The 15374-nt window shown below is 39.3% G+C and overlaps 1 protein-coding gene across 7 annotated transcripts in view; it reads left to right on the forward strand.

Annotated features, from left to right (window-relative positions):
• rfx2 (regulatory factor X2) overlaps window positions 1–15374 on the forward strand; it is a 37195-nt gene continuing 21821 nt past the window's right edge. For 3 of the 7 annotated variants that reach the window (XM_015386214.1, XM_015386220.1, XM_015386217.1), the window contains exons 1-2: window positions 1–155; window positions 15138–15246. In XM_015386214.1, the coding sequence (XP_015241700.1) occupies window positions 15139–15246 (108 nt within the window). In that variant the 5' untranslated portion in view covers window positions 1–155; window position 15138. Of the gene's footprint in view, window positions 156–441; window positions 530–13864; window positions 13886–15137; window positions 15247–15374 lie in introns of those variants that run through there. The other 4 variants (XM_015386215.1, XM_015386218.1, XM_015386216.1 and 1 more) reach the window with 4 other exon arrangements.

A 15374-nucleotide genomic window follows, 5' to 3' on the forward strand; every position in this document is an offset into this window, starting at 1 on the left:
ACCCCGCCGCGCTATAGTGACTGTAGCCGTGGAGACAGTTACTTACCAACGGGCGCAACACTCAGCAACAGCAGCAGCAGCATCTGGAAGTCACCGAGTGAGTTGGAGAGAGGGAAAGAGAGCAGTTCCAGGGCAGAACTTTTCTCAAGGCAAAGGTGATTTTATGTTTATAACATTTGGAGAATGGCTTAATTCAAAAGGGAGAAAGAAATATGTGTTCTCGAAGGCGTCTTACTGACTGTAACTTTCTCCTATTTCTGGCATCCGCCCCAAGTTGCGAACAGCTTCTTTTTCTTCCCTTCCGTTAAACGATAAAATTTCACTTCTAATATTCTTGCTGGGTCTTTTCCTACTTTTCCTACAGAATGCTTTCATATCAGATTCTAAATAACAGCAACTCTGAACTAATTCACCACTTTACACTTGTTGCTACCAAACCGAGCCGTAAACGCTCCCTGGGCTCCAGCAGGATGGATGGATGGATAAACCTAGAGTACGGCTAATGCTAGTTTTACTCGCTCACGTGAGAGTAAGTTGACTTGTGAGTTTGAACGCGGCTGGTGCGTTTTGAGAATTGTTTTCGGCGTTTTATTTAGACAAACGCGGTTAAACTTTGACCGGCACAGCGTCGCTTTTGGGGCCGTTTTAACAGGTGGAAGTGTCGCTAGCTGTAGCCTTTAGCCCCGCTGGCTTCTGTTGCTACAACGGTTACCAACGTTCGGCTCGCGACACTTTCAGTGAGGTTCACACTGGAGGGTTTTTACTCTTTTTTTCATAAAAAGAAAAATTTTAAAACATTTTTAAGCGAAGTAGAGAGACATTACATGTTTTATGTGTTTTTTCTTAAAATAAAACTTACCGTAATTATCAGAATATCCAATGCTTAAAATGGTTCCCTATAAAGTTAAATTGCTTTCAGTATTTCTGGCCTAACTTTATTAACACGATGAGTTACAGCTAGGTGGTGCCACTGCATGAAGATTCCTACTGTTATACTGTTGTGTTTAAAGTCCTTTTATTGATTTATAAGGATCATTTGTTTCCTTAATATAAAGTGATTGGAGTTAACTTTAGACTTGCTTCTATAACCATTTATTATTATTAGAGAAGGCCTTAGAGGATAGTTGTTTTCAGCTGGCTTTTATTTGTTCAATTTGGCAGTAGTTTTATTTATCTGAATCTCAGCCATAAATCTGATGAGAAGAATGGATAAAGTAGATCCCTGGGATTTTTAGAGGCCATAGCTTTCGTTTTATAGTTTTTCTCTACAAAACACTACAAATTCTCTTTTCCTGTCAGGTTTTTGCCTTGTTTTGTCTCAGGGGGGACATTATTCCTCAGAACCTGTTTCCTGAAAAACATCCCATCAGGTTTTTGATGTTTTATAGTTTTTACCATGTAAATTAAATCAGCGATCTGTTTGATAAAGACACACAGATCAATGATTATTTTTTTTTGCCAGTTTCCAAACAGTGTTCTACTTTTTAAAAATTAGTTTTATGTAAAGAAGGGCTATCTTAATGTTTTAGCCTAAACTTGTATTTTTCTAGAAATGGAAGGGCAGAAGAATATGTTTTCTGCGCTTTCTAAAAAGTAGACCTTCTTAACTCATCACCTTAAATCTCCAAATACAATACATTTCTACAAGGTGTGATAAAGTCAGATCATTGTACTTTAACAGCCTCTTTACACCAGTCAATGAGAAGCCAGTTAGGTTTGGATCAGAGGTGATATGACTTTGTGTGAGGAAGTGTTACATTACCATCTCAAAGACAGAAAGATTACAGGGTTGACACTTTAAAATGTCTTTAGCATCTTATATCAACACTTAAATCAATAACAACCGTCTAGATTCTCGTTTCTGCTCTGAGATTCCATAAAAATTCCGGTATTTCCAGATCCAGCATCTGATCCGTGTTGCTTTAATTCCCGCCTAAATGTGGATTTTAGTTCAATTTCCCACAGAAAGGCAACGTAAAAAAAAAGCTTGAAGTTTCTGTTTCCGATGCAGGCAGGTCTAAGAGGAAAGGGATGGGGAAACCTGGTGGAGCAGAACATAAATAATTGTTTTTCTGTCTAACTTTGTGTTTTTTGCCACTTGTTTGCAAGAAACTTAAATTTTAGAAGCTTCAACTTTATGCTTATAATCCCTGTTTTAAGAACCCAATATGAACTCTGTGACTTGGTTCTGCGTTTTCATTCACATTTTCCATTTTTGTTCCAAGTTTGTGTTATCAGAGCAAATCTGTTTTCCTCAAACTAAATGTTCCTCACATTTTTAAATGCTGTTCCCTTGGAGTGCTACCAACTACTTCCAAATGTAAATCTCTGTTTTGGAGTGCGATAATTCGATCAGTCAGACATTCCTCACAGAGGCAATAAGAGCAAATCATAACAGTGATATCAAAGCGATGATTCTGCTGAAACTGTAAAACCTCCACCAGCCCCACCTCCCTGTTTAAGCGTGACACTGTTATGTTTACATGGCAACTTGATACACAAAACACAGAAGGCATGGAAAGAAAAGGGGTCAGAGTTGGCCAAGGAATGAAATGTCCGGATCAGGTATATTTTATCTACCTCTGCTTGCTCCCGGGCTGCATACCTTTAGTTTGTGCTGGCAGGTCTGAGAGAAAAGCTATGTGGAAAGCATCTGGTGAAACAGTGCAGAAGTATTTTATTTTATTTCTAATGTTGCTTCAATAATGTGATGAATAGCTCTGGGCTTATCATTCTGTCTAAAGCTATTTTAGCTCAAAACTGGTGTGATTTCATGGAAAAAAGCTGTTGCTATAAATTGTTGGATTGTTATATTACATGATTAGGCACTTGTAGAGCTCAGTATGCAGTAGAGCAGCTGCAGAGAGCAGTGGGTGACTCCACTGACCTAACTCAGCTTTTACTTATTTGTTCAATCTGAGTGAATTGTCTGTGTGTGTTTATAGGTGTGTTGTGGTGCTGGTTGCTAATGGAGTATTTAGCAGTCCTGACTAGAACCCTCTGTGACCCTCAGGGAAAACGTTTTAGCTTACTATAGATTAGTCATTGTGGAGTGATCCTATAGTATCGAAACTTTTATAAAAAAAAAAAAAAAACAGCAATTGTGATGTTTGTGTATAGTTTGAATAAAAAGTAATGCAAGGAACAAATATCCCAACCGCTTCATAAAATGGATGATTGGACATTTAAGTTGGATGTGCTTTTCAACTACCACCTTTTAGCGGTTTTGGTTTTTGTAGTTTCCACACTCTGATGTAGTCATTGCATTTCAAAGCATGTCCAAACAGCTGAATTTGTCATATAAACGAAGGAACGGCTCCGTTCCCTCTTTCAACCAGATGAGCAACAGTGTGTTGCAACAGGTGGGCAGGGTTCAGGCTGAGTTATTTATGTTGAAATTTTCTCTTGTACCTGTTTAAAATAACTGGAAAAGGTCCCTTTTTTTTCTTACCTTCATACAAGATGTCGAATACAATCTGCTAATCTCCCGAAGAGCTTACTGTCATGCATTTGATGTTTGCATATGTGTCTTTTGAAAAGGGAGATCTATTTTTGCACATGCCTTTCTCATTTTTTAAGATCCAGTTAATGGTTTATAGCTGAACCCATGTCATAGCATGTCAGGAAATCACACGGCAGAACAGAACGGCTGAGAGCAGAACGCCCTGTGGGGGCTTGTTAAATAGAAATGTGCCATTAGTACATAAATTTTATGTTACACTTTCATTATCTCCACAAGTCACTGGTCTGTTGAGTGACACGCTGTTATCTGTAAGCAGAACTGTCTCTGTTGCGTTAAGTCAATCTAGAGAGATTTTGGAAACTGTGAGGGTTTTCTTGCTGCTAGGAGACGGAGAAACAACTCTTGTTGTTCCCTCCGAAAATGCGATCACCGATTCGCCCTCGTGTGCTGGTAACAAGCCGAGACTTGTTGTGAAATGAAATGTTTTTCCCTCTGTACCCCACGTCTGAGTGTATGTGTCATCAGCTGCATACCTTGCATTACACCTGCTTGTTTCATGGTTACACAACTGCTAATTAAATTTCCTGCCACAAACTGAAGACAAGGGAGCAAGATTTGCATTAGAATGACCCACCCCCTCCCTGGGTTCAGGCGGATAACTGCAGACCCCTATTTGCTCCCCACTTTTCCTTTCCTTTGTGGAGTTAAGGGCTAGTTTGGCAATAAAAAGGTCTGTTGGTGAAGACCTGCCTCAAAGTTCTAAAAGGATCCCAGATTAATCTTTTTTGTTGAGCTAAGTTTTCAGCAGTCAGCAAAGAATGAGATGCAGAATGAGTTTTTAGATTTTCTCTTAGTTCTACAACATTTTTTTAACCAAGCATGGGAAGCAGTGGCAAAGACTCAGAGAAGACCCAGCTTTGTTTCAGCCCACATCTGGATGTGGATTTGCTGTTCTTTAGATCCTCGTTTTAATCATCAACAGTTTTCTCTTCCCCCACACCAGATTTAAATAGCTTTACCCTGGTCCTTGTGGGACACGTGTTCCATTTCTTTAGCATGTTAATATTTAACAAACAAATCAACTATAGTTGGACCAAAAGCAACTTCTGGCAGTGGCCTTCATGTGAGCACAGTTTGTAGTTTATTTTCTAAGTTAATATAGATGCAGGTCTTTGCTTAATTCACAAAAAAGCAAACTGTGAAACAAGGTGTGTTCACATTGAATGCAAATTTAGCTTCTGGACCGAAGCATTTCCACGTTATGCCCATGTAGAGGGCTCCTCAGAAGGACTGCAAGGCGAGTGTGCCGCTCTACCTATGAAGGTTTGCAAGAGAAATTCGCAGCAGTTGGAAAATCTGAACTTTAGTGTATTTTCGCATCACAACATACAACAGAAGTAGATGCTGTCACTCAAGATGAGAGATGGAGAAAATAATTTTGACAAAGGATATAGTAGGGAATGCCCTGATCAGTTTGAAGGTGGCTTTTAAAAATGCAGTTTTAATTCAGTCCTAGAATGACTGTGAAATTATTTATCGTTCGTAATTTCCTTAGCTCCAGCACAGACACCGTCCAGTTCCTGCCGCCTCTCCCCGGTTCTGCTCAGCAGACTTCTCTGATCCCTCGCTGTTCTCCAGCTGTGGGTTGCTGCTCTGATTTCCTGCAGCTTGTGTCTTGAGCCGTCTCACCTTACCTTAAGCTCTACTAAAAGCAGCCGTGATGCCGTTGATCCCGGACACCCTGAATAGGCAGCGTCTCTGGAGGATCTGCTGGATCCATCGACGCTGGGTTTTTTTTCAGCTCTTCAAAGTAAATAAAGCACCACCAATTGACAAACAACAGAATAAATGATGTATTGGAGGCTTTTGCCAGTTGTGTGAATTCTCCCACCAGGCAAATATCTGCCATGTCAAACAAAACCTCTAAAAGTGGCATATTTTTGTTGTGCTGGTGAAGGTTCTCAGCCATCCAGGTCATAGTCATTCCAGAAAAAAACATTAAAAACAATCCACTGGACTTTGTTTCCAAGTTTGAAGACGTTTCGCTTCCTGGAAGGGAATGTCTTCAAACTTTGAAGCAAAGTCCAGTGGATTGTTTTTAATTTTCTTAATTTTTTTTTTTTTTTTTGGGAAATGTTTTTGATGGTTTCATGTTAAATATTAACACATAATTACAGTGCAAATTGCCATAAATGAACACATTCAGTGGATTTTTTTTCACTATTATCTAATAGATAAACATAAACTACACAGAAACTGATGGTTTCTCTCTTTTCAGCCTTTTTATTCTGATTGCTACTGAAGACGATACAATACAACCCATTGCCTTCAAAAATTCCCCAGTTATTAATGAGATTCCAGCTGTGAGGGATTCAGTCTCAGTATAAATACAGATGTTCTGTAAACATCTGAGAACTTGCAGCATCACAACCAGGCTTCCATGACCAGGCAGAGTCCTGCCATCTGCAGAAACACTCATATGAATCTGTTGTGGTCAGGTGCATCACAGATGGACAAGAAGCTGAGGGAGCTGGTGAACCGCTTTGTGGCACGGCATGGAAACAATCATCTGAACCTGAATGTGAACAAAACAATAATTGTAGATTTCAGAAGAAAGAAACAAGGTGGGAGAAGAAGCGGAGGAGTATGAATGCTTGACTTTTTAGCTTAGCAACTAACTAGACAACAGGTGCAGCTGTGAAGCGGTCTACCAGAAGGGACAGGGCAGAATGCAGTGTTTTATAGCGATAAGACGAGAGCCTGTTTGAAGTCATCATTTGTCACATTACAAATGAGATATTTAAAAAGTCGGTGGATCAGTTAAGATAAGACATCGATAAAAATTTTCTTTTCCTACATCTGGGTTTATGATTCTGTCTGGGATGGAGTTTCACCTTTACACCGCACAGTTACCCTAAACATCTAGCCTGAGTCACAATGATCCTATTAAAACCTCAAACTCTATTCCTGACATTTTAAATTGAAAAAGCTTCCTGGATGGGAAGCGAAAGATCTTCAAATTGGAAACAAAGTCCAGTGGATTGGTTTTTAACTTTTTTTGGATCATTACCAGCATAATGATCCAAATGGAGCATATCAGTCCCTTAACTGATCTAGTCCAAACTTGGATCAAAGAAGTAGTAGCAAGACTTGAAAATTGTCATTCACAGATTATGAATGAAGTTTTTTTTTTTTTAAACTTTTTTCAAAGAAGAATGGTTAAAGATTTTAGTCTGTAGTTCCACAGTTTTTAGAGACACACTTCATTTATACCTGTAGCTGAAATTACAGCAAAATGTGGATTTGTAAAATGATGGCCTCAGGAGACTAAATACAAAATATTGTTTTACATGACTTTTTTAGAAACTAGTTAATGGGGATCTGTCTTATCTATGTTAGATATTTTATGGGCTCATATAAAAAAAAAAATGTTTTTCTTAGATGATTAAATGGGGCTGTAGTGTTAGTAACCACTGTGGCTGATTTCCCCTTTTAGTCGGTTCTCTCTTAAAATTGAACATAAGTCTGGAAGCTTTACAGGAAGATAGTTTGGATTTAAATTTGTAAAGTTTGATTCCATTTGTGATGGTTTCTTATTAAATAAGAGAGGAGTTGGATTATATTTTTTGAAAGCTTATGTTTGCTCAGGATCATATTTGTTTTTTTATCTGTGAAAAGCTCAGCCTTAAACCCATCCTGGATTAGAGGCTTGATCCCAAGATGTTCTGCTTTAAACATGATGATGTGTCTAGCTTTAGCTGGGGTTCTTTTTTTATACATTGTTTTGACAGTGTTCAGGTGATCTCATATATAAGGATATAACATGACATTAAATGAAAAGATATTCTGGATATGTTCAGTTTGTTTTTGATTAAGTATGTTCTATTAGATGCTAGCGTCAACAAAACAAACTTGATCCATCCCAGATTCAAAGCTCTGATGCCTGCTTTAACTCTAAAAATTTACATTAGAGAGGGGTATCTGAGTCCTGTTTCTGTGTGGTCAGGTCTCATTAAGCTTAACATGATATTTCTCTTAGTTTTATGGGAAAATTAGAGAAGAAAAAAGCTGCTAGAATCTAAGGTCTGTTTTCATGTTCATTATCCCGTGTATCTTTCAGCCACTGGGGGCGCTAGACCTGTAAACACCAGGTTTGGCACCCCTGAAAGCAAACTGATAACACTGCCTGTCAAACACTAAATAGTCTTTCTCTGTTTGGAATCTGCCAGCAGACCAGTTTGGAGCAAGAGATTGAGAAGTCATGGAGTGAGTCTTAAATTCAAGGCCACATTTACACAGCGTTAGATTAAGTCTTACATCAGAGAAGCAAAAACATGTCCTGTCAGAATCCTAGCTGTTTATTGGCTGACAACGACTTTAAGGTTTGTTAGCTTTGGTGTTAAAGGGGAGCCGTTAAGGGACGCTCTGGTTCAGATGACCCATTCAGTGACAGATCCAACCCTCTGTATTGGAATTTTGCAATTTCCAGCAAGCTCTGCATAAACCTTACTTCAAAATGCATATAAAAAGATAGAGACACGTCTATAAAAGCAACAAAATTGGAATCAACTAACTATATTACACGAAAAAGTTTTTATGCCCTCTTGAAGTGGTTTTTGATTGTTGAGAAAAAAGAGTTAAGTGTGCAAAATAGGAGATGAATGCAAGCATTAGAGTGATGCTTTTCTCTCAACGTCTTCGGGTGGCATGTGCCATGGCCAATACCAGCTGACGGATGAAATGTTTAGGTTTTTAACTGCTGTGATCAGCGACCGGAGCCAGTCAAGCAGGAAACTGACCACTTTAATCGCCAGCCTCTTTCTTAATACAAGTCCAGAATGTCATCATTATAGCTTGAGATGAAATTAATGTGATGGAGAGCAATGTCCAAGCTTATATATAGCCCGAGAGCATCTCCAGCTTTGTTTGTTTCACCCCTACTTCTCGTTGCTTTAATCCTAATTTATGTTTGAGAATAAAATTGACTCCCAACTTCTTAAGATGTGAAATTGTAAGGATGAAGGTATGGAGAAGATAAAGGTTAAGAGGCTGTGGAAATTTGGAAAGGGTTAGATGAGGAAGGATGTGGGGGAGGAGGTGGCGAACATACGATCTCCATGGCAGCAGTTTGATCTTTGTCTCTGTGGCTGTCAGGTCTGCAGTGCACGCAGTGACAGAGCGGACAGGTTGTGCTGATGACCAGAGCTGGGGAGGAGGAGGAGTATTCTTGGATCAGAGGCAGTGGTCGGTGCCTCTTTTCTCTGCCTAACCCCCCCTGCTCTGCCATCTGCAGACACCGAGAGCTGCTTTGATTGGATTAGCCATGAATTAATGAGACAGGCTTGAAGAACAGCTTCTGCTGTGGAAATCTCTCATCATATCTTAATTTGCTTTTTGTGTGAGCATGTTTGCCTTAGATTTGATTTTCCATAAAGATGAACTTTTATGATCAAAATGTTTTTTAACCTGAGAACAAAGAAAAAAAAGACATAAAATATGTAAATACGTTTTGTAAATGGAAAACAGATGTTTGATATCAGTCAAATGTGTTGCTTTTTAATGTTGGACAATAAAGGGCAAATATTTTTACTCTGAGAGAGTTTCCTTTCATAGATGTTCTGTTAAAGCAACAAGTGTCGCCTTAGTTCGAAATGGGAGTTGATTAGGCTGAGGAGAAAAAACAACTCTGAAGTTTTTGTTATTTTATCGGACTAGAAATATTTGGGGGGAAAAAAAACCCACACTCCTTTTCCACTGTTTGTTTTTTAAATTATATGGTTCTAAAGAGCAGAAGGAGAATCTTTTGTCTTCCTGATGACTCAGATGTTTTAACTTCTTCTGACCGCTGCGTTTCTACAAAAGTAACAAACTTTATCAAGCCAGAGATGACACATCCACAGCGAGTATCAAGTGTGTAGATTTCTGGCTCCCCCTCCTCGCTGTCTGAAATTACCAGCTTACATACTGTTTATTGTAAGTTTTACTTAGTATGAGCCAGAGAATTCAGGTGGGGGGATGGCATTGTTTGGTTTGGGAAGTATTCTGTCGGTTGCATAGCAACAGGCTCCTGGAAACGGGAGTGGACGGTGTTGCCATGAGCAACGGTTGTTGCTCTGCAAACAATGTGGGCCGGCGCAAACACGAGCCAAGACTGTGGGCTCCTGCTTTTAATTGAACATCTGTATGTATTTTTCTGCTGCTTTAGTTTGATACGTATCGGTGACAGGGGGTTAGATTCAGGCTTAGCTCTCTGGTCTTACTTACACTCTGTGGGCATTGGCTTTTTATTTAGATCTCTCATTGTTTCAGTGCAGCTTGTGAAACTCGGGTATTTCTTCAATGGTGGAGCCGCTGTAATGTTGTTAAGTGCTCTGCTGGGATTTACTCGCATAAAATCAGGCTCAAAGACTTAACTTGAAACCAGACTTTTGGATGAAGCTGTCTAAGTGTTGGAGGCAGAAAGGACTTTCCTCAGTATTGGTTTTTACAGCAGAGTAATGTGCCTCCCGCTGTGTCCTACCTTTGTGCCTTTTCTCTGCTGCTGGTGGGGAATCTGTGTGACTTTTAACCTTATCCAAGCATGAAGCAGAAAGGCTTCTCTAAGCCCTCACTCTTTTCCGCCCTTCTCCAACTCAATGGTTTGGTATTTTTCAGCCAACCTATTAAAGTCTGTATTTTAAATGATGAGAATATACAGGTGGGCAGCACACAGTTTGCTGGTTATCTCCCATCGTGACACATTGCCACCCACTCATCAATGAGATAAATTGCTCCCGAGGGTGCTGTCCTTCCTCTGGGGAAAATGACAAGTTGCAGAGAAAAATGATAGGGTTGCTGCCATGTATTTATAGCTTAGCTAACACTTCAAATCTTGAATTCCAGCCTTCAGAATGATATTTGAAGATTGCAGGAGCCTTTTAAATGCTCCCTCTTTCAAGTTGTTCAAGAGATTGATGTTTAACACAAGTACAAGTTAGGAATGTGAAGAAATATTTTTAGAAATATGTTTCAGTGGTTGTTTTAATTATATTCTGTAAAAATGATGTTTAGATTGACCAAGTGTGTTTGTCTTGTAAACGATCCATTTTCCACTGGTATTTAATCAGCTTCACACACCGATGTGTTGTTTTTTTTTTTTATCTCACAGTAGTTCCTCCAGATATCTCCACGACTCCGTAATCTGAATAGATAGCATAGTTTAATTGCAATGTAAAGGCATATGCCTGGCTTTAATACCTGCAAGGTAATATATTTCTTACTGACTGTTGGCAAGTTTTACAAGCAGTTGATCAAGATGCACTGATAAAAGGTTTTTGAGGCTTATTTCTAATCACTTTCTTTTAAAAAGATGAATAACAAAATATTAATTTAGTCTTTTCTGATTAGTTTTCAAACTTAACTTTCTGAATAAGAGTTACTTAACACTTCAGCTAAAACTAACAGATGTATCTCACCCTCATCACTGGAAATCTGTAGTTCCAGTGAACTCCTCCAGACCTATCTATAAACCGGTCAATCTAAACCCATCGTGGTTCAGGAGGCACCATCACCTCCAAATAACAAGCTTTGACACAAGTCAAGTAGATTTTTCAGCCTACTTTAAAAACTTATTCAACCCTCATTCATTCAAACCTAGCAATCAGAGCTCAAGGTGGGCTGATCTTTTTTAAAACTCACCTATGTAACTTGAGAGGTCAGATCCGTCTCTAAATGGGTCTTGTGACTTAAAGCTATACTTTACGGCGGTCTGAGCTCTTCTTAAACGTTACAGCTTTTTTCTGGAATTTTTCATGGCTTAAAGGCTCGTTCACATGGCAACATAATCATACCTCTACTAAAATATTTTGTCACTGGATTGTGACGATAGTTTATAATTTACACCTACATCATTTTAAAGTAGCAAAACTGGCCAGAAAAAAATTATGCGATTTTAAATTTTGTAACTTGCAATTTTTACCACCTAAAAACACTTTATATTCACTTTTAGCTTCGACAACCAGGAGCAGAGAATCACACTTTTTCTTTTATCGCCATGTTTTGAAAATCACCAGACAATTTTATAATGCCACTGAGTCAACCAGCCTTATTGGCACTGAGTTAAAATTAGGATGTGATGCCAACATCATAAACCAGTTTTTTACATGTAAGAATTTTTTCTTTTTGGTTCAGATTAAAGCATTAAAATGTGGAGCTGAAATAGAGAAAGCAAATGTGAAGTCATGCTTCATATCCTTTCTTAAACGTAATTTAACTATTCCAGAACCTGAAGAGGACCAGATAGTATACAAAGTTGAAAAGCAATGTGGAAGATAGAAAAAGGTGAAGATATGCTCTAAACCCAAACCGTAAAAAGCTACCCGGAGGACCGTCGCCTCCATATATGGTTCATCTGCTCTACAGACTGACCCATGCCATGCTCCCAACATGTGGCATTTTAAACCGTTATATTAACCTCAACCTGTTTGAGTTTTCTTTCATTTCCTAATCCAGCATGAATTAGACTCCTTGCTTTTATTTCAGCTTCATGTTATCTGCTGATCTTTCCCTCCAAATGAGGCATCCTAAATGAACCCCCCCCCCTTCATGTATAAAAAATGCAATGTTTTCTTTTTTTAATGACACATTCATCCTTAAAAGCATCTATTTCATGAGGTATGAAGGGTAATTCATTCCTCCTCATTCAGAAACATCATCCACACTGAAGAGTGTTGTTGGCGTGACATTCAGAAAAAGCTTGGATCTGGTCATACCTTGCTAACCCTAGAGTCCTTCCGTTTCGTACCAGTCTACCTTCTGTTCCTCCTCAATCCAGAGATTGAGGTGGACCAGGTATCTGCCATTAGCTTTGCTTCTTCACTAAAATTAGTTATACCAATTCATATTAACATCTAAATTCAACTATCAAGTGTTACATTTAAGATCAGATTCAATTCTGTAAATTTTACATTGATGTTATATTTGTTTATAAATTGAAATCTCACAATTTTGTGAATAAAAGAGACATTACTGAAAAATATTTTTACAATAGTCTTTTTATTTAACCCACTAAGACTAAAGCATTGATGAGCAGACTGACACCCTGTTGGTTCGATCGAGATGCATTTATACGCCTGTAGCCTAAGGGTCACCAACGCAGTGCCAGTCGGCACCAAGGGGCCCTCCAGGACCACGTGGGGGACCTTCAGCGCAGAGTCCTGCACAGGTCTGATATTTCAAAAGACAGAAACCAAAGGCAGCTCCATGTAAGGTGAAGAAAGTAATAAAAAAAAAAAACTTGAGTATTCGCGCAAGCTGCGAGGACAGGCAGAAGAGTGCTGCAGTTCTGAATTTTGGCCACAGGTGGTAGTATTATTCCAAAGTTGTGTAATGCTCCTTTAAAAATAGATTGTGGCTCTTTTACCTTTTTGTCCTTAGGTGTAATTCAGTGTCAGTCGCTCCTGTAGTATTGAGAATGTATTTTTATTTTTTTCTGGAAATGTTTCATCAAAGTGGATCTAACAGCAGTTTTCTCTGTGAACACAGCACTTTTCTTCTGAGCTGTTGATATTTATCGCCACTTCCTCTTCACGCCACTGTTATGTTTTTATAGTTATAACCAGTTTTAGTAGTATTTTTGGGTTTGTTTTCATTCTTAGCTATTTCAACTGTAGTGTTTGAATCCTACTGACTAACTTTGGGTATTATTTATGTTTTGTTTGAGTTAAAGTTATTTTAAAGTCCTATTAAATTGTCCTTGTTTAACAAAAAAACTGCAACAAAACATACAGACCTGCATGTTTTTTCCTTGCAAACTGTCTTAGTCCTCACTTAGTCAGAGTATCATCCTCTCCAACTTTTTCTTTCTAAAATGCGGATTAGATAACAGCTCCTTATCAAGATATTATATACTCACTTATGTAGAGACTAAATGATTGAAGTGGTGCTTTTCAGAGAGCCTTCAGCAAATTAAAAAAGGAAAAGTTGCACAGCTCCAGTGACGAGGCTCATGATCAGAGGATGTTGAATAACTTGGCCAACTCAATTAACTTTAACTACAGGATTTATGCCATAAACTACATGTTGCTCATCAGTCCGCCCCCCCCAGCTGTGCTCTATCTGCCTCACCCTTATTGAAGCTCTCCTCCCCCCCTCTCCCCTTTGTTGTCACACTCAAGAGTTCCTGTGGAAGAGCTTTATAAAAGAGGGATGAGGATGGCGAGTGAACACAGAGGGGTGGGGGGTTTTCTCATGGTGGTCGTCATGGATCCCTCACCATAGCAACTGGAGAGCGTTTACAAAGCATTGAGGAATTTCCTCATATCAGCTGGATTATTGGAGCGCTTGGAGACGTCTCTCATTTAAAACTCATGCAGGATATCATCAGGAACCTAGCAGGGGATGAAACCCCAATCTTTTTTATTCTTTCTTCCAATATTTTGGAAAGTAGGGAACTTTTTTTCTCCTCCCCCCTTGCTGTACCATTCTTTTGCATGTCGTACCCCAGCTCTTTCTTCCTTCTCCCTGTGTCTTTTATTTTTAAAGAGCCTTTGTGTCGCTCCATTTTTAGCTCCCCTTTGCTATGCTGCACACACTGTGACCCAGTGGAAAGCAAAGTAGTGGTAGTGGGTTTGGCCTTCAGGAAACCACTCAACCCTGTTGGTAATTTTAGCTCCTCTGCTATAGCTTTCCCTCATTAGTCTGTTCTGATACGAAGACTTTTACTGGAGTGCACTGTGTTAGTCCCATTGTCTTTGATTAAAATAAAATTTAAAAAGCCAGTGGATCTTAGGGTTTCTTTTGGGCTGCTCAGTGGCGCAGTGGGTAGCACTGCTGCTTTGCAGCAAGAAGGTTCCAGGTTGGATTCCCGGCCTGGGGTCTTTATGCTTGGAGTTTGCATGTTCTCCCAGTGCAATGGTGGGCTTTCTCTGGTTACTCCGGCTTCCTCCCACCAAAAACATGACTCTTAGATAAATTGGCTTCTCTAAATCTTCCTTAGGTGTAATTGTGTGTGTGAATGATTGTTTGTCCTGTTTGTCTCTGTGTTGCCCTGCGATGGACTCGAGACCTTTCCAGGGTTTACCCCGCCTCTCCCACTTAGACAGCGAACCCCCTTGGGATAAGCGTGACACAAAAGATGGATGGATGGATGGATGGGTTTGTTTTTATTATATTTAGAGAATAGTCATTAAACCAAAGTAAAAAAGCAACAAAAGTGACCCTGCCACTGTCTGTTTTGTGGGTCTCTTTCAGTTATATCAAACCAGGGTATAGGAGCAAATGTAAAATTCACACAAAATGACCAAGAATCACAAGGATACTTAAAACATTTTTCTACATATTAGGAATATTTCTGGTGAAATGTTCCTGGTCTTGCATATGGTATCTTATTCTTTAGTAATGTTTGCTCATGTTTCAGCTACCTTAATTTCTAAAGTTTGGTGAGAACTTCACACTGTATTTCAGCATAACCTACAAACGCCGACTTCTTAGACAATCATGGATTGGAAAAGTGTTGGATTTTTTCAGTTTCTGACTGAAGAGCCAATGATCAATAGCAATTGAACGAAACATCGTCCTATTCTACTCAACAATCATCTTAATTCACCTCCGGTTTTAAAAATGTATCACCTCCGAAGTTTATGCAGTGGGCTAATGTAGGACTATCCTGTATTTATTTGTCCTTTTTGTTTTCCAGCATGCAGAACTCAGAGGCAGCGGCAGACACCCCCACTGGTGTGGCAACGCTGCGGACATCATCATCAGCCCAGGCTCCTGTGGTACAGCCAGTCCCCGCCTCCCAGCAGGTAGGGAGACAGGACTGCCCTGCTGCTTCCATAAGGACAGGATAAAGCCTATACTCATTAGACTCCTTAATCCCAGTTAAGAAAATCTTTACTGTGGTCAAGAGCTTATAGTAAATCTTTTTTTAATG

This window comes from Cyprinodon variegatus, unplaced genomic scaffold (genome assembly GCF_000732505.1).
Source record: "Cyprinodon variegatus isolate N-32 unplaced genomic scaffold, C_variegatus-1.0 Scaffold359, whole genome shotgun sequence".
NCBI classification, from domain to species: Eukaryota; Metazoa; Chordata; class Actinopteri; order Cyprinodontiformes; family Cyprinodontidae; genus Cyprinodon; species Cyprinodon variegatus.